At 34.9% G+C, this 19,741-nt stretch overlaps 3 protein-coding genes across 4 annotated transcripts in view; 2 read left to right on the top strand and 1 right to left on the bottom strand.

Annotated features, from left to right (window-relative positions):
- Positions 1 to 299: 299 nt before the first annotated feature.
- LOC123559176 (uncharacterized) lies at positions 300 to 6,541 on the bottom strand. Its single transcript, XM_053544140.1, has 5 exons — positions 6,207 to 6,541; positions 5,262 to 5,428; positions 3,581 to 3,766; positions 2,471 to 2,755; positions 300 to 704 (listed from the first exon to the last, which is right to left on the bottom strand). Exons 1-5 carry the CDS (start codon positions 6,413 to 6,415, stop codon positions 388 to 390), a joined length of 1,164 nt encoding a protein of 387 aa, XP_053400115.1. The 5' UTR covers positions 6,416 to 6,541; the 3' UTR covers positions 300 to 387.
- A 198-nt stretch (positions 6,542 to 6,739) lies between these two features.
- Positions 6,740 to 15,179, top strand: LOC123559177 (uncharacterized protein C11orf42-like). Of its 2 annotated transcripts, none has more exons than XM_045350993.2 (6): positions 6,740 to 6,896; positions 10,159 to 10,339; positions 11,332 to 11,510; positions 12,973 to 13,080; positions 14,584 to 14,780; positions 15,120 to 15,179. In XM_045350993.2, the coding sequence occupies exons 1-6, from the start codon at positions 6,806 to 6,808 to the stop codon at positions 15,132 to 15,134; spliced, it is 771 nt and encodes a 256-aa protein (XP_045206928.2). In that variant the 5' UTR covers positions 6,740 to 6,805; the 3' UTR covers positions 15,135 to 15,179. The 2 variants fall into 2 exon arrangements, with proteins under 2 accessions (XP_045206928.2, XP_045206927.2); XM_045350992.2 differs by having other exon boundaries at positions 14,956 to 15,179.
- Positions 15,180 to 18,293: 3,114 nt separating this feature from the next.
- LOC123557780 (protocadherin Fat 3-like) overlaps positions 18,294 to 19,741 on the top strand; it is a 28,807-nt gene continuing 27,359 nt past the window's right edge. Inside the window, exon 1 of the mRNA XM_045349467.2 lies at positions 18,294 to 18,859. Coding sequence (XP_045205402.2) covers positions 18,788 to 18,859 — 72 coding nt within the window. The 5' untranslated portion in view covers positions 18,294 to 18,787. The remainder of the gene's footprint in view (positions 18,860 to 19,741) is intronic.

Below are 19,741 nucleotides of genomic sequence, written 5' to 3'. Positions count from 1 at the left end.
GAATTTTTTCTCTTGGATAGTTCTGCTGAGTTTAGGTATTTTAGGGGGGTTTGGAATGCATGCAAAATTGCAATAGTGTCCAGTGTCTATATAGAACATATAGTAAAAATAACTGTGGTCTTATGTCTTTTCAAGTACAATTAAGTTGACTAGAGTAACGTAAGTGTTTTTTCTGGATTTTCTTGCGTATTTTGAAAAAAAAAATGTTTGATTTGTTTTAAAGGAGAGTTAGCAAATTTATATGAATACATCTTACTGATGTAAATAGATATTTATTGTGGACAAATTAACACAACACCTTTCGATTTTAATATTCTTTATTTTCCACAAAAAAAAGATCAGTTTGCCGAATATTCAGATCTAATAATAAATAAGTGTTCATCATTTTTACCACTCGAAATCTTCGTATTCGATGGACTGGCGGCTGGGTTGTGGATAATATGTGTACGGAGCCTGCTCTTCATCATCATCGTCATCATCATCGTCATCGTCATCTACCGCTTTATCCAGCCACAGCCGTCGGTTTAAGTCCCAGTCTTGTTGGAAATTTAATCGGATTGACCTTAGCTCGGATACGTGGTCGAAGTACCAGACTAGATCATTTTTACGTCGGTTTGGTCGGGGAAGGATATGTGGACGGTAAGACCTCAAAACAGTACTTTTCCGTACCTGCATTGAGTTAGGATAATCCCCGGATGAATGTCCTGAAAAAAAAGCAGTTTTATATTTGCCGTGGAATTTTCGTTAAAATTTTCCCTTACAATATATAAAAGAAACACGAAAGTGGTATCATTAAAAGACCGTTGCGACTGGCGTGCTTATTTCGTGCTAAATGTCATTTACTTATCCTAAATTCCAAATATTGCTGCAATGTTAATGCTACGTATCAAATGCTTTATGCCATATACTTGATGCTAAATGCCAAATGATAAATGTCAAATAGCTCAGTATGCTTAATGCAAAATGATAAATGTTAATCGTCAAATTCTTTAACTTCATAAGTTAGTGTTCTGTATCGCTTAAGCTAATGAATATAACTTTTATAATTTGAAAACATACAATGTTCTACAAGTCTGATTTGAAGCAATAACATGTTCTACCGGTCATGGGAAAATTAGACCGGAACTGTTTACTTCAAATATAAAGCAAAAAGTTTTTAACAAAGGAAAGGTTATTTAAGGAAGGCCAATGATGGTACATTCATCCTATGATACAGTCAGCTTATTATATGAGTAAGCACTATGCAATCATTCTCGCATATCAGAGGTTCGTTTAGGGATTTTGACGAACCTCGGATGGATGAGAATGTCAGCAATAAGCATTTGGCATTTTTAGATATTTCGCATTTTGCAGTTAACAATCAGCATTTATCATTTGACAATTACTGTTTGGCAATCAATATTTCACTTTAAAAAATTTGGAAATAGCATTATGATTTAATTAAATGGCATTTAGCATTTAACAATTAGCATGGCATCGGCGTTCCATAGTATCAAACAAAGGGTAGAATCATCATTGACCTAATGTTTTAATATGAAAGTCCGATGATTTATGCAACTCTAATCTCCGTACCAAAAACTGAATATTCATATTGAATAAGACCGTCAATGTAATACTAGTATCTAAATAACATTCTAAGTCGCGTGAGTATTTGCATATTCGATGACAATGACGGATAACATTGGCAATAGACCTCAAAGCAAATTTTAACCTTTAGCAAGCTAGATAAACTGTCGTCTGCTGGAAATGTCGTCTGCTAAAATTGTAAAGTTCATTCAATTTGCTCCAAAATTGGAAGAAATATTGTCAGAGTAGCAAACAGCTTGGAACCTGATTTAATCGGCGTCTGATCTGGTTCCAAGCTGTTTGCAAAGGCTGTTAAATTCGCCTGCAGCAGGCTAAGGGTTAATGTCATACCCCATCCCCGTGTATAATACATATCATTGCCATGGTAAAGGAATATACTAGCCAGTTCAATTCACTCATTTTTCAGTTTAAACGCAGATTTCAACAAATGTTTGCTATGCATATAAAAAGAAGTGATTGTTAATTTTGAATCATGCAGATGTCACTTTTTCCTAATTTTCTTATAACAGGGTAATTCCATTTTTTCAAAGTTTTCGCCAACGTATTATATTTTGCAGTAGCATACATTCTGGCTGGCTTATGGTAAAAGGTGCCTCAAGAGTCATTTCATAAACACATGTATGCTATAATGTGTATATGCAACAAAAATGTGCAATATGAAGTAGTATGATTAAAACCTGAAAGTGTACCACGGAAGATGTTGCAGTTTACCTGTCTTACATGTATTATACAGATAATTAGGACCGTAAATGCGCATATAGTGCAATTCTGTATTGTCCAAGAAAAAACATCTTTAAATTCTTTAACTTCGTGAACATTTAATCCAGTTTTATATTACATTAACTGCACACTTCATAAAACGATATAATGAACAAAAACTTACCTAATCTGTTTTGATTTGGAATGAAAGCGTTCAAGAAGTTTTGCCAATTCCGTCTTTTTCTGTAGTTTAAATTCAGCACACCAGTTACAGGTTCGATTCGCTTGAGAAGTCCTGCCGATTCCAAGAGCACGTGCACTTTTGCGGCTTGAAAGCAGATAGGTACGGCAGCTTTAAATTCCGTCTCGTAGAAAACTTCCCCGTCATCTGTAAACTCTATTTTAAGGCTCCTTGCCGTAAGCACCTTAGTTACGACATAGCAGTATTTGTGCTGAAAGCCGGTGTCCTCTGAAATATGTTAAGTTTTTGTAACTTGGCATCACTTGTAAATTGCTACTGCTCAAAAGCTAGGGTAACAGACTGAGAATAAATACAGGCTATCCGACTGGTTGTTTCCGACTAAAGCTCATCGCTTCAACAATCTTGGAACCTTGTCGCCGCAGACGACACGGTGTTTAGTTTTAGTTCGAATGTAACAGGAATGATTTTAAAGAGACTGCAAAATTAACATTTGCTGGCTAAGAATTGCTTGTATGAGTTATGGCTGATTATATTAAAACCGGAAGATAGTCCCCCAAGTCAGATGCCCGCTGTATAGCATTGCAGTTTCCGTAATCAGTTATTTTAAATGGAAACATAATTTGATTCTGCAGATTTTCTGTTTTGGAATGACCCTCTAGTAAAGTCCGTAATTCTGTAATTCTATATTAATATCACGTATTATGCAATCAATTTTACTGGCCACTGTGATGTTCAAACGTTCAATAAGACTGAAGCCTTTTCAAATATAATATATTTATTGATATTATTTTTTTTGTTTCTGTTAGGTTTAATGTCGTACTGAAACAATCACAGGTCATATGGCGACTTTCCAGCTTTGATGATGGAGGAAGTCCCCATGTGCCCTTCCGTGCAATATTTCATCACGTGCGGGGTCCTGGGTAGAACCATCGACCTTCCGTAAGCCAGCTGGATGGCTTCCTCACATGAAGAATTCAACGCCCCGAGTGAGGCTCGAACTCACACAGGTGAGGGGCAAGTAATTTGAAGCCAGAAACATTAACCTGTCGGCCACGGAGGGCCCTAAATGTAAGGTAGCCGATCTGAACTCACCAAAATTATCAAGATCTAAAAATAGACTGTCGAGTGTCAATCTCTCCTCTATCTCGCTCTTGTCTTCCAATGTCAGCGAAATCATTACAGCTTTCTCCGCGCGGCGGGACTGGTACACCCGAAAATAGTTCCGCCATCTTAGAGGCGTAGTCTTTGGAGCTATTGGTGGCAGCATAAAGTCTCTATCTGAAATATTATGATTTATGAACGCTGTGATGCCAAGGATGTCTTTAAAATAAAATACAATAAAAGTCGTTCAGTGCATTTTTTTTGTCGGTTTTGTCCGGGGCCGTGGCAGGTGTTGCACATTTTACTACCTCTCATGTACAGACTCAGTTAAACCGAGTCTGCTATTATTCTTCTTGTTTGCATTCTTTGCTTCCAAAGGATTATTTTACAGATTTTATTGTAATTACTACTATTTTATCTGATGTTTCTTACGCTTTCCTATCGGCACATGCAGCTTGGAGACCGTTTTGCCGATATGATGCATTTGCATAAGGAACCTTGCCAAGACAAAATGAAACCTTTTCGTTTGATTTTACGAAATCACATGTGAGGTGCGGAATCCGCCGAAGTAGGATACGGAGAAGTGTCATTATGGGTCCTCTACTTGTAAAAGAAACATTTAAACACTCTCGTGTCATTGAAAAATTGAAATCGTTGGAGAGTGTACATTGAAGCGACAACTTCAAATGACAGCTTCAAGCACAATTGCTTAGTCTATATACTCATTATTCCGAACACTGTTTTATCAAGACGATAACGTAAATGATATCCATAATTTTAATGAACTCCAATGACAGTTATCATTAAAAAGCGATTTTGATGGGCGCCTTTAATGGACATCAAAAAATTGTAAAACGTCAAATTGAGATTTTATTTGTGTACAGCCTGATATGAAACATTCTGAAACAAATGCAATATGGTCATGTAAAAATTGTAAAATTTCTTAAACAATCAGAATGTTTCATGGGCTAAAATTGTACACGACGGAAAATATAGCTTTGACCATGAAATGAACATTTTCAAAGATATATAAAAATTCAAAAACATCTTTCTGCATTTCAATAGACATTTAAAATGAGATATAATGTATATCTGACTCTTGCGTGATGAAATCGCAATTAAAGAAGGTAACACATAAAGATATATAACAGTGTTAGAACATATTAATTATCTTAAGTTTTAATGTGGCCTTCTATCAAATTAATACAACAGTTCAACATACAAAAAAATAGATAAAAACTGATTATCTAATTATAAGAAAAGAGCAGAATTTAAGTGATTAACATTTAAATACAACATTCACTCTAGTCAACCTCATTTAATTAGGAAATACGTGACTTGTATATCAATCATAAAAAGAAAGAAAAAAACGTCAAATCACTCAGATATAACATTCATCCACAAAAGAAAATAATAATAGCATGGCAGAAAAAAACAGTTGCAGCTTATTCAATCTCATATATTTTTTTTATTTGTTTTGAAAAAGTAGTGAATCAACACACGAATATTCCATACTTTAGCATATTTACCAAATGACCTTTCATATATTTGTTGCGATATTAGTATTAAAATATCATTATGTACAACTGATCTAAGGCCATAAATTTATGTACGAATAAATCAACTTTTTTGGACGTGTGACATAAAGTTTTATAAATCTAGGACTGATCACCTTGTGGATAGAAATCGTTGGCATGTCCGGCGAAGAACGCTGGCTTTGGCTGCCCGGTGAGTTTCTGTTTGATCTCTCTATTCGTGCACAGAATCACCGAGCCAGTAGCACATGGACTATCCACTATATCGAGGAATGGTACAGCCGTCCATTTCTTTCCACTTCCTGGAATGATATTTATTGATTAATAATTCGATGTTTCTCTGGTGCAGTCGTTCTGCGCATGCCCGGAAATGATTATCAATTTGAGCGCGCGGTAAAAAATACGCAATGTTTTGCATGTCCGCACGCATTTAATGTATAATAAGTATAACATACTGATTAAAGGTTAGAGTTGGTATCACTATGGTTACAAAATATATACCTTTAAGATACTGTTGAATCCGGTATATACCGGAGTCTGTAATATATCACAAGCGCCTCTGATCTGTTTTAGTCACAGCCAGTAAATCTTAATAGATTGTAGAATGTTAAAAAAAATCCACTGGAAACCTTATGAGATTAAAAAACTGAAATTCTGAAATTCACTGCTCAAAAATATGCTAAAAAATATTCGATTCGAGTTGATTCTTAAAGTTGAGGACAAAATCCAGGTAATATCTCTGTAAGTAGATGGTAGACAGAAATTAAGAAGGATATTACACAGTTCATTCCGTAGCGGCAATAACAAGATATTGCCGATCACCACTTATTATAGATCTAAAGTATAATCCCAACCCCCCGCACCCCACAAAAAAAAATACTGAAAGCTGTTTAAAAAGCTTGACTTGGTCTATAATAGGTAAATTAAGAAAAAATTTTGATGTTGCAGCGAAGCAAAAGATAGTATTTCAATTAATTTAAAGAATAATGCTTCGAACTCGAATATTATCAATTCAACTTAATAAATCAATAAAAAAAACATGTATATCCTCATTGAAATTGTTGATGAAAATCATTATTACTTTGTTGAAACATTCATCAATAAATGTTTGCCGAAATACTTCCCATGTCTTTGTCAGCTTCGACTCCAGAAACTGTTGAGGATACACATGTCTTTGACCAATTTCCGCCTTTTCTAGCAAACTATCATAATATTTGTGTCCGCCGCAGACGAACGGTGAACGGACACGGTCAAATACCGCCGCCAAAGGACTTTTCTTCCTAAACGCCATTAACTTGTGATTCTCATCACCAATGATATAGATTTTAAAAACAGATAAACCGGATATTTCTTTGCTGAGCTTCTCTACAGGCGATAAAAACGAAACAGACGTCGCAGCTATGCAACGTTAAATGACAATCAAACTTCCGTTTCCGGTTGAGGATGTTACAACAAAAAAACAAGGTCTTGTTTATTCATTTATCACATATACTTATAAGTTAAAAGGCCGCGCTAATACATTAAAATACTTTGGATTATTAAAAACATCAAAAATACTAATTTTAGAAAATCATCGTCATAGTGTGACGTGATTTCAACGACGACGTCGCTAAGAAATCTCTATGACGTCATACTTCCGGGGTGATGGCGCGATAGATCAAAGTCCAAATCTTCTCAAAAAATGGACTCGAAGCTTTTTAAAAAGCTTGAGACATGTAACGCGGAACAAAACTGGGAAAATGTACGAGATGTAGTAGCCGTTCAGCTGTTGGGTAAGAAATATCTATTTTATTAAATATTTAAGTATAAAATGAGCATGAGAGATTTAGTATTTTACTCTGAGATTTGCTACAAATTTTGCATTAAGATCAGTTGAATATACTGTAGCGGTTCTCGTATCGGGTGGCCTCTGTAGCTCAATTGGTAGAGCGTTGGCACGGCAAGCCAAAGATCCGAGGTTCGAGTCCTGGTCAAGGCTGCACATTTTTCCTGAGACTGTACATTTGGGGGCTCGTCCGGATGCTCACCATTGGAGCCATGCGGGCGAAGCAGTTTGGCTGGGGTGTGCATCTGAATTCGGTAACAGTCTGCGCAGACATTGCCAGGATGCCAATGTCTCGCAATAAGAGAAGTGTGTACGGATCTCGTATCGGTGGCCTCTGGTAGCTCATTGTAGAGCGTTGGCACGGTAAGCCAAAGTCCGAGGTTCGTCTGGTCGAGGCTGCACTTTTTCCTCAACTTACTTTGGGCTCGTCGGATGCTCACCCTTGGAAACCATCGCGGGCGAAGCAGTTTGGTGGGATGTGCATCTGAATTCGTTAATATTCGCAGGACATTGGCCAGGAGTGCATCAATGTCTCGCAATAAAGAAGGATGTGTGTAGCGGTTCTGTATCGGGTGCTCGTGCTCATTGGCACGGTAAGCCGAAGGTCCGAGGTTCGAATCCCGGTCGAGGTTGCACATTTTTCCTGAGACTGTTACAATGAGCAATTTTAAAAATAATATTCCTCTTTCTAGATAAGAATGGTTAAACAACTTATTCGTGGAATAAAGATAATGAAGCCTCTTCCATTAATATTAAAGTGTTAATTACGTGTAGGATTTTAAAATAGGACATTGGTGTTTTTTAAATTGTTTTATGTACATGTATTCGAATAACTACTTATTAACTACATAATGTTTTAGTATTATAAATAAACAGCACAAAAGTGTTTGTACCATAAAAAGCGTACATCGCCGTTAACCCTTACCCTGCTAAATTTCTAAAATGAACTGGTCCATCATTCAGTTTGGGCAGCATCACTTATTATTTAAAGGGGTGTTCACTGAAATTTTAATGACTGAACAGCGAACAGTGCAGACCATGTGCAGGCTGATCTTGATCTGCACTGGTCGCAAAGGCAAAATCATTTGCTTCCAGCAAGCTATGGGTTAAGCACTGTAATCAGAAAATATGTAAAAAGACCAAAGTCATATTGTAAAATGATTTAAAAAAAAAAAAGAAGTCAATTATCTGCTGCTTAAAATTGTATTTATCAAAATATTTAGTTGCAAATTTGAAACAACAAGGGAGGTCTTGAAAAGAGGCGTGTAGTACCACACCACACTTTAACATGTTTTCTAATAATCTACGGATTTTGTCAATCAATTTTACAAGAAATCCTCAGTTGCCTTTTTAGATCAGGAAAATGCTATGTATTTAGCCCTGTTTTATAGAATAACAATCTGAACTTCACACACTTAACGTTTTAAAGGGGCACACTGTCAGATTTATCTCATGTTTCTGAAGACGCTTTTTCATTTGTAAGTAATTAATAGTAAAACATTGTAAAGACACAGTGATTAAATAAGCTCTATTCAGCACTCGGCCATAGTATTCAAATACACAGATTAAAAAAAACAACAAAACAATCGGGAATTGAACGTTTAGCAGAATTTTTTATTACAACTGTGAACAAAGTATTTGTTTTAATAATATTGATTTATGATTTTAAATAGGGATATATTTAATGCACCTTGTAAATAATGTTTTTAAATAATTGATAAAATTGCGAAGTGCATGCAGAAACATGTCCCTTTAAGATCTTTAGAATCTGTTGAACTCCAAGATTTTCTTTCTCCTGGGTATGATGAATGAAAAACTTGTATGATTTTAATATCCGTATGAAGCCTTATAGAATTAGGAAATGCCAATGACTTGTTTTGTTTTCCATACAATACGGAATTCGAACTTGACATTCAAACTAACGGCAGTATTATTCAGACTTCAGTTTCATTTTTATTGGGTAATTTAGAAAATAAATCTCAATTAATTATTGAATGAAATCTAGGTAGAACAAAGTACCTATGATTATCATTATCCATGTTAATTTTAGATTGTAATTTGAAGTATGTGAAAGTGGCGAGAAGTTCAACAGTGGACAATGGACATTCGAATCGGATAATTTTCCGTAATAAATAATATAAACATTCAACTACGAATGAGTTACACAAAATTAATGTACTCTGTAAGTTGTTCACATGCTAAATTTGAAGTATTAAAACTGTAATAAATCTGGTAGGAATGACACCGAATCTGCTAAAACACACACTCACACAGCTATTTTTATATGGTCTATTTTAACGTGCATTTAATCAATATATCTGTGCATTTTCATACGAGGGTGCTTCAAAAAGTGCTATTACTGGGCACAAAAATGTAAACAAAAAAGTCTACCTATATAACAGCTATACCAACGCCTCCAAGTATTCCCCTTTTTGTAGACGCGATATCCATTGTCTAAAAGCGTCAGAAAAGAGTAGTCTGCCCTTGGAATCTGTTTCAAGCAATGATGGATGGCGCTTCTAAGGTAACTACGAACTGCAGACCATCTTAACCAATATCACAAAATTCGTTAAGATACTAGCTTTATCCTGATGACAAAATAACATTTCTCATAACTGTTGATGACTAATAAACATTTTAAAGGATAATGCAGCCTATATTCGTTCACAATAACTTTGAAAATTAGATGTTAATGGAAGAGCTGTCATGTTATATGTTTTGAGAATAAGAGTTGAAATACAGAAATTTTTCATCAACATCAAATGTATTTTCACGCATGAAAGGTCTCAATATTAAACATTAGAAATTGTGCGAAATGGGTCTATAACTATCTTGGTATCAAACATTTTAAAACAATTTTGCGCGACCTTATAACATGTGTGTATTCAAAGCCGTTCAGTGTATCATCTGTACACACAATAACGAAGAAATTCAGCCACTCCACAGCAGCTGAGATTTTTCGCCGTACACAAACCTGGGTAGATCTACCTGTCGTGTATAACACGTTCTTTAGAACAGCTCCTAGACTATAATCTCTATTTCATATTATATTCATTTCAAGGGCAATAACAAGTCCTATTTCAAATATCATAATGAATCTCTAATAAAATCTCTAAAATAAAACGTCTTTTCTTTATGTCATGGCAGTAATTTAAGAATGTGACATATTATATCTTGTGACGTCTATTGTGTAGTTACATTTATTGTAGGAGGAAACATTTTTCCAGTACCATTCCTGAGAGAAGCCACCCATTTTGATATTGGCCACGTTATGCTGAAGGGCAAACGGACAAGAATGGAGAAACTGACGGGTGTAATGACGTCATCACTTCCGGTTGGACAGCTGTCACAGTTTGTCACTGTTGACCCTGATCGAGACCTTATGCAAAGGTTGCCAAGGATTTCAGCTATTTTATGTGCAAGTTTCATTATATACCAAATATATGATATTCTAATACGAAGATACTTTATCAAAAGTGTAACTTGGGATTTTAACATTTCCAAATAAGACGATGTTGTTTGCAAAAGCAGGATGATGACATGAGCGTTCTACTTCCTATGTCCAGAAAAATAGTTATATCACGAAAGTCTTATGGTACTTGTAGAAGCACGCACGATAATTTCGCCACTAGAACGGTGGATTTGTATGAAAATATTGTATCCCTTGTATACTAATTACTGTGCTGTTCTTATTACCAGTTTTAACAAACGCATGAAACGTGTTTTATAATTGTTTTCTCATTTATATGCTTGGTGTGTTTAAACGTCGGACAATTATTTTACCAGATTGACTGGTGTGACCTGTTTTCACGAATAGTCATTTTGGTTATATCTGTGTATTTTTTTCACTTATCTTCAGTTTAGTTGCTTTTTGACACGTTTGTTTCATATTTGGATGACCCCCAATAAGAAATAGAAATATTTTCGTTTTGTGAGATCATTTATAGAACTGCTATAGTTATAAGTCAGAAATTGTTTAATTTGTCCATCCCTATTTTCTTTAGAACAAATTAGGAACTATTTCTCTGTGTTTTGTGAATTATATGCCAAAAGTATGAAGCTAAAAAACGAAAGAATTAAACAGCGTGAATTATGGTGTATTTTAACCTTTATCATGCTGGACACGATTGATTCTTCAGTCCTTTGCGACCAGTTTAGATCATGATCAGCCTGCACACCCGTGCAGTCTGATCTTGATCTGCACTGTTCGCCATTCAGTCAGTATCTTTTTTGGTTAGCACCCTTTTTTATTGTCAATGGTACTGTCCAAATTGAAAGATGGACAAGGTCTTTATAGAAATTTAGTAGAGTAGCGGTTATGCATGTAGACACTGAATTGAACGTTCGTCACTTTTTGTATCTAGTTCTTTGTTTGTTCACAGACTTGGGAATGTCAGGAAAGAACAAGAACTGAAACTGAACCAAGCTTACGAGTTTCACGAATCCGATATGAAACATGGTGTGAAAAAGACGCTGACAGTGCAACTCTGGGGCTGTGAGAAATGGGCAATGGAATTCGCCCCTAAACCAGGAGAACTCGTGGTCGACTTCCTCAAAAATGGTATTATAAAATATATTTTTTAAATACCCCAACATACGTTTTGAGTACGAGACGAAAATTACAGAAATGTAAAAACGTTTTTAAGAAAGAAACGTATTTTATCGGTTTGAAAGCACAACAATTATAAAATGCATACAAAATAAGCCCTTTGAATGACGATAATGGTGTTGTTAGTCACATATTTTGTGTGTTGATTTTTCCAGAATATCTGTGAAATGAAGTTCAGCAGTTGTAAGAAAACGGATTTACATCTATAATTTCTACCACACTTATCATATAAAATTCATCATAGATCGAAACACATAATATCAAAATTACACACTAGAACTTGTACGCTATAGGCCTAAAGTTATTTTGCTGTCAAGCTTTTCATTTTAAATATTGCCAATAAGTTAATGCAAAACATACCCGTATACACCGCGTATTTTCAAAACGTTTTGAGCAGTCAGCATGTTTATATGTTGAATTAATTGGGGAGAAAAATCATAATTCTACCTTTTTCTTTCCTTTGCGCTTATTTCTTCTCGTTCTTTGCGTCTACCTATTTCTTTTATTTGTATTTACTTTTTCCCTTTTCTTGGCGCTTATTTCTTCATTATTTCTTCGTATTTTTTGCATGCTTTCGTGCTTACTTCTTCCTTTTCTTTGTGCTTACTTATTCCTTTCCACCACCATTTTCTTTGTGCTTATGTATTCATTTTCTTTATGTTTACTTCTTCATTTTCTTTGTGCTTACTTTTTCCTTTTAATTATTCTTACTTCTTCCTTTTCTTTGTGCTTACTTCTTCCTTTTCTTTATGCTTATTTCTTCCTTTAGTTTGTATTTACTTTTTCCCTTTTCTTGGCGCTTATTTTTTCATTATTTCTTCGTATTTTTTGCATGCTTTCGTGCTTACTTCTTCCTTTTCTTTGTGCTTACTTATTCCTTTCCACCACCATTTTCTTTGTGCTTATGTATTCATTTTCTTTATGTTTATTTCTTCATTTTCTTTGTGCTTACTTTTTCCTTTTAACTATTCTTACTTCTTCCTTTTCTTTGTGTTTACTTCTTCCTTTTCTTTGTGCTTCCCTTTTCCTTTTCTTTGTGCTTACTTCTTCCTTTAGTTCGTGTTTACTTTTTCCCCTTTCTTTGTGCTTACTTCTTCCTTTTGTTTGTGCTTACTTCTTCCTTTTGTTTGTGCTTACTTCTTCCTTTTGTTTGTGCTTACTTCTTCAGTTTCTTTGTGCTTACATTTTCCTTTTAATTATTCTTACTTCTTCCTTTTCTTTGTGCCTACTTCTTCCTTATGTTTGTGCTTACTTCTTCCATAAATAAAAATTGTTAAGATTATACACAAAGAATATCAACACTGATTCTTTTGTAGTGAACACGTAAATACTACATATCATATCACTACAGGATAAACTCTTCAGCAAATTGTTTCTTCTTTTTTTTTATAAACTCTGAACATCTTATTTTCAGGATATAAAAACATAGACCGGATATATCTGATAACAGAAGTGTTTTACGTCTCAGACGCCAAAATTCACGTTTCTATTGGAAATGAGGAAGATGAATATTTGATCAAGGGTAATTAATTTTTGACGTTTACATTTTAAATTTAAATTCTAACACTTCTAAGATTTTGTTTTATATAAACAAAGAAGGATTATACCGTATATTGTCTTGTCGATTAAAACACGTTTCGTAAAATGACCTACTTGTAATGCGTCCATTTACGCCTAAAAAAGGACCCCAGATTAATATCCCTTCCTGGTGTAATTCGAACATGTTAGAATGGAAATAGATTTTAGTTTTGCGTGCTTTGTTGGCAAATAAAACACGTATTTTTCGTTCAGATGCGTCGTAATTAATCACCTTGGCCTTCGGCATTCGTGATTAGATTACTATGCATCTGAACTCAAACACTTGTTTTATTTGCCAACAAAGCACGCCAAACTAAAATCTGTTTCCCAAATACAGAATGAGTTTGTCAAACTGAAAGTAATGTTCCTCACTATTTTCATCAATACTATTTTCAATTAAAGTTGCATTTTATTGTATGCTTTCGTGCCTGAACGAAAGATTGTGTTTTATTTGCCAATAAAGCACGCAAAACTAAATCTATTTCCATTCCAACACATTCGAATTACACCAGGAAGGGACATTAATGTGGAAACCTTTTTTCAGGCGTAAATGGACGCATTACTTCCCTTGGCGCTAAAGGTAACGGAAAAATCCTTTGTTTATATAAAAGAAAATTTTAAAAATGTAAGAAAGACGATTTAACCATAATTAGTTTACATTTCCCTATATCGAGAGACTACCTGTCAACAAAGCCCGCCCGCTTAGCTCAATAGGGAGAGCGCCGATCTACGGATCGCGGGGTTGCGAGTTCGAGCTCTGGGCGAGGCGTATGTTCTCCGTGACGATTTGATAAAAGACATTGTGTCACTGCTGATACATGTGAAGAAGTTGGCAGCAGGTTTGTACTGGTACAGGTTAACTGCTCGTCGTTACGTAACTGAAATACTGTTGAAAAACGGCGTTAAACCCAAAACAAACACACACACCTGTCAACAAAGAACATTTATTCTATTACCCAAGTGGATTCTTTACAGACAGTTCTGACTGTATCTTATGAATAATAATGACATTCACTTGAGGAAAGATAACAAAAGTTATCAAAGCAACCTTATGTATGTTGTATCTTCGAAATATTTATTTGTTTCAGATTTATGGTATACTATAGAGCATAGAATACTAGTACTAATATGAGCCGTGCTACGAGAAAACCAAATTAGTGGCTTTGGGACCAGCATGGCTCCAGACCAGCCTGCGCATCCGCGCAGTCTGGTCAGGATCCATGCTGTTCGCTTTCAAAGCCTATTGCAATCAGAGAAACTGTTGCGAACAGCATGGATCCTGACCAGACTGCGCGGATGCGCAGGCTGGTCTGGATCCATGCTGGTCGCAAAGCCGCTATGTTGGTTTTCCCATGGCGCGGCTCATATACTGTTTCAATTGTTGCATAACTCATTACTATCCCTAACTGACTAAAAACTCAGTGTAGTTTTTTTTATATTTTATCAGGACAAATTCCAATAGGATTTTCTCTGGTTCGTTACAATCTTCTGCCTGACGGTACACTCGGCCCCTGCAAGAAGAAGAAGCCTGGTTCCTGGTGCGCACGATGGATTAGACATTTGGCACGAGACAAAAACGACCCCTTTCCATTCGACCCGTTTCAGGCACACGGGGTCATCAATGGGGATAACTCGAAAGCCAAGGTTAGTATGCTACTCACATGGGAATTACTGTATAACAAACATTTATGATTACAAAGATAAATTAACAAACTTCCAGGGCCTCAGTTTAAATCTGGATTACTTTTTCTGTGTTTAATGTTAATTCTTTTTCTTTTACAAGAAAATTATTTTCGTGACATGATATATATGTTTTCAGAGTGCCAATAGCAAAGATGTACTGAAATGTCATACTTCGGAAGAAATCTATGAAACGCCCCATCAGCACTCGATGTGAATGAATTATTACTTTAACCATTCAATTTTCCATTTTCTTACTTTGAATATCTATGAACTTTGAACAATTCTTTTTTATCCTTTCAGGAGAGTAAAGTGTAACAGGCTGTGATAGTTTTACTGAAAATAAACGAAATGTTAACCGCTGGTCGGGTTTATTGTTCATTTTTTTTAAATACTTACTTTTCAAACAAAACAAAGCGAACCCCCTCCCCCCCCTCTCAAAAACAACACTTTTTTTATGACCACTGTAGCAGTCCTTGATAAATTCCTAGGAATAGACTGACTCACACAAACTTCTCCGTATAAACTTTAATTACACTTCCCTATCAATAATCTTCATTCCTTGTCTCCTAATGTTTAAACACTATTATATAGAGGGTTCCTTCCATTTCGAGATAGCGTTTGTGAAACCAAAAATGCAAGGTCATAGTGAAGCAAATTTTAGACTCAAAATGGTAGGAATGTAAGTTGGTTAGTTTAGATACAACACATTTTAACAGTGATGTACCAAAATGTGTTTAATACGCACACAAAACAGAATATAGGCTTTGCTGATAATCAGAAGCGTGTAAAAAGATGGTCGATGTGTTCTTTTTGTCCCTTTTAAGTAAGAAAAATGAAAAAATATATGCTAAGATAAGGGTGTTAACATGGCCTTGAGTTGATCACGTGATCGTGACGGCCCTAATCTGCATGCAAGAGATACCATTCAAATAATCTCTAGAGATATCAATGCAAGGGGGACCATTCAAATAAACTCTAGAGATATCAATGCAAGGGAGACAATTCAGTTAAACTCTATAGATATCAATGCAAGGGAGACAAGTCAGTTAAACTCTAGAGATATCAATGCAAGGAAGCTTCTGTGCGAGTTTTTGAGGATACAAGAAGCTACCTGTATTTAAAGGAATCGACGGAGCATCCTTTAATGCTAATGAAAAAAAAAAAGACATGGTTCAACTTATTTATTAATAAAAGTTTATCATCACAATGTTCATCAAGTTGATGATGATAAATGACGCCGACATCATCATTACAGTCAACATCTCCATTATTATCAATATCATCATTTTCATTAGTTAAATAATATCTAATCACTGTTATCATCATTATAACCATCATCACCAGCATTCAAGTAGAAAAAGAAAAATGTTCCTGATGGAAACAAATCTGTATGTACACGAGGCCTTTCAGAAAGCACAGCTTCATTGTTTTTACACTCTTCGAAAAACTTAATGGGCGCATACCTTATCCTCCCGTTTGGACCAACTTTGAAACTGTTTAAATGATGATCATGATGATGAAACTAATGCTGACGATGGTAATGACGATGAAGATGATGATGATGAATGCGTTTTACGACAATAATTCTGCTAGCTACAAAAGTACCAAAATGCATTTTCATCCAATGATATTTATCAATAAAATCTGTGAAAAGATCCTTTCGAAGCACAGAATGCAACCAAACTACATAATAGCAGACTCTGTTTGACTGAATCTGTTCATGAGAGGTAATGAAATGTGCAACATTTCCCGCGCCCCCTAACACCGGCTTAAGCGGAATTCTATCATGGTAAAAATGAATGTACTCCATGATCCCAAAGGACCATATCATATAACAACACTGTGTCATATGAGCCGTGCCATGAGAAAACCAACATAGTGGCTTTGTGACCAGCATGGATCCAGACCAGCCTGCGCATCCGCGCAGTCTGGTCAGGATCCATGCTGTTCACTAACAGTTTCTCTAATTGTAATAGGCTTTGAAAGCGAACAGCATGGATCCTGACCAGACTGCGCGGATGCGCAGGCTGGTCTGGATCCATGCTGGTCGCAAACCCACTATGTTGGTTTTCTCATGGCACGGCTCATATGTCGATTGTGGTTATTACTACCAAATCTTGAACTATAGGAAGCTGTCTTATTATCTTCACAATAGTGTTCAATACCGATGCAATTTATTTGATACTTTTAGTAGTCAGCTTTAAATGTGTTTTTGTGTTTCAAAGCAGTTTGTCCAAGACTTTCATTAAACTATAATGGATCATTTTTTAGCAATCCCTATCACTGTTGAATGAAAAAAGAAATACACCCAAATCGAAAATATCCAATTTTTGATGTCCCTCTGATGTTTCTGCTCTATTTGACCAAGAAGAGTTACATTTCCTTGATCACAAAATTTTCTGAAAATATTAAATGCTCATAACTATACACTTCTGGTTAAAATATTGTAAATATATCTATTGTTTTAGAAATATATGGACATTTGCCTGCATGTCAAAGCTTTATATTTCATCCCTATGTTTTGGGAAAAAAATAGGTACTATCTCTGTAAACATTGTTAAAGTACCTCTTGGTTTCATAATGAAATGATAGAAACAAAAATATTCACACATTTTTTTAATAAAGGTTGGAAACATTACCGAATACTTTGCAACAAACATGAGAAGTTCAATTTCGTCTCTCATAATATGTTAATGTTGTTAGATGAGTGTGTTATCATGTTTTACTCCAAGAGCACCCCCCCCCCCCCAACCCCACACACCAAACAAAAAAGGGGAAATAACTCATTTCATCCAATTTTGAACACGGGAAGGAAATGTTCTTACTAAGAAATTGAATACTCGCACTTAATGTTTCGTTCTCTTAATTTTACTGACTTAACTTTACAAGGGAAGTAAGCTCGAGTTGACTCTTTATATTTATAAATCGGAAGTCATCCCGTCCAATATGAAAAAATGTGTAGTTTTGGACTTCAGTCTAATTGCGTTTTTTACTGTAGGTTTCGGATACTGGTTCCTAGTGTACCGTCACGTGTTAGGAAGAAAAGCTATCTATTGGTTAAAATCAGAGTACTCACTTTTTATGGACTTTTGAAAGAAATTATTTTTCGCCTAAACTGTGTGTTAGTCCCTTTAATAGAAATGTAGCATCTATTTTTTTTTTTGTTATAGTCGTTTGATTTGTAAGACTGTACAATGCCTTTAAAGTAGACCACACCCTTTTCATTGTGTACATTTTGCGTATGTGCAGTTCTTGTATTAAAATGGAATAGTATTTTCTTCAGTTCACGGCGATTTCTATACGCTATACATAGCGGTAGGGTACGAAACGACAACGCTATCAGTTTTAATGATTTTTTTGTGTCACCATATACCGTCCTCATTTGAACCACATAATGTTTACTTTGTTGAGAAATAGCGGGACAAATTACTTTCTAAATTTGGTTCTATTTATTTGATGTTTTGAAATGAAATCCATTTAACTCAGATCTTTTAACATTTTGATATTTCATTGGCTATGTTTACATTTAACATTTGCAGTCAAAGATTTTATTGATTGAATATTTTGTATGGCTAGATTTTCAAATTCAAACATTTTGTATTGAGATTTGTTATTGTATACGGAACAAAAAAGAAAAAATATATAATCACATCGTACAATGAAAAAATCTGTGTATGTAGGGTTCGCATCAAAAGAAAATACAGGCCGTCTTTATTCAAGTTATCCATAAAAAGAAAAGAAAAAAAGGAAAATCTAAAGCAAAATGACGTGGATAACTTTATGTATTTTTTTTTCCCGGTGATTTGATATCATTTAAATTTTGTAAAATCTTAACGAGAATAAGTTTAGACAGTAAATAAGTGTATCAGAAAAAAAAAAACAACAATAGAGGCTATGGGAAATATGAGATTTTAGTAAATTAACGGATTTAATATTTAGTTCTTTTTATTGATCATACAGTGTAAAATATGGGAATATTGTTTATAATTTTCAATATTGTTATACACTCATACTGGAGATATGCATTTAACTTAGCGGCCGTGAGTATAAAAATAGTTCTGTTACGTTTTTGGCATTTTAAGTTAATAAAATGCACGTATACAATATTATGTTATAAAACTTTTGTGTCTGAATGACTTTACTTGCCATTAAAGGATCACAATGCCTCTCACACAATGTTAGTGGTGAGCAAAAGCTATATTAATTATAAATTTTATGTGAAATCCTGATTTCAATCATTCTCAACTATTTATGAAAGTGCTGAATACAGATTAAGGCAAAGAAGGCGTAATGAGCGGCGTAACATGTTTAAATAATAGCAAATGCTGACCTTCATCCAATTTATAATTATCGAAAAGGTAAAATGCACACTTTTTGCGCAAAAAGTGTTTAGCCTTGTAACGTTGGCGTTTTTACGGCGATATATTTAGTTTCGGGGCGGCCATTTTATTTTGTTTTTTGTTTTATAACCATCTCGTCGAAACCTATACGGTGATCTAATTTTCAAATATGTTCTCAAACGCAGATTGTGTACATCAAATTTCACAAAGAACTGTTTGTATTTGCATAAATTTCATTTTAAGCGATTTCTGATTTTGTAAACCATTTTCCGATTTCTTTCCGATTTTTATTGTCACACTTTTCATGATACATTAATGCATGTTAAACACACACACAGACGCACGCACGCACGCACGCACGCATGCACGCACAAACACACAAAAGCGTTATGAAAAGATAATACTTTTTATTAAACATTTTACTGCTCGTTCTCTCCTCCATAGATTTTTAAAACAATTTTCTCAAAATATTCCTGAAATGTTCTTGAATGAAATGAGAATAAAAAATGTCTTGACCACCGCTACGATGCTGTGAAATTTGGGCAGATTAAGCATAGTTAAAACGTTACGTTTTTTCAACCA

This window comes from Mercenaria mercenaria, chromosome 5 (genome assembly GCF_021730395.1).
Source record: "Mercenaria mercenaria strain notata chromosome 5, MADL_Memer_1, whole genome shotgun sequence".
Classification (NCBI taxonomy): Eukaryota; Metazoa; Mollusca; class Bivalvia; order Venerida; family Veneridae; genus Mercenaria; species Mercenaria mercenaria.
This window is presented reverse-complemented; position numbering and strand designations above follow the sequence as displayed.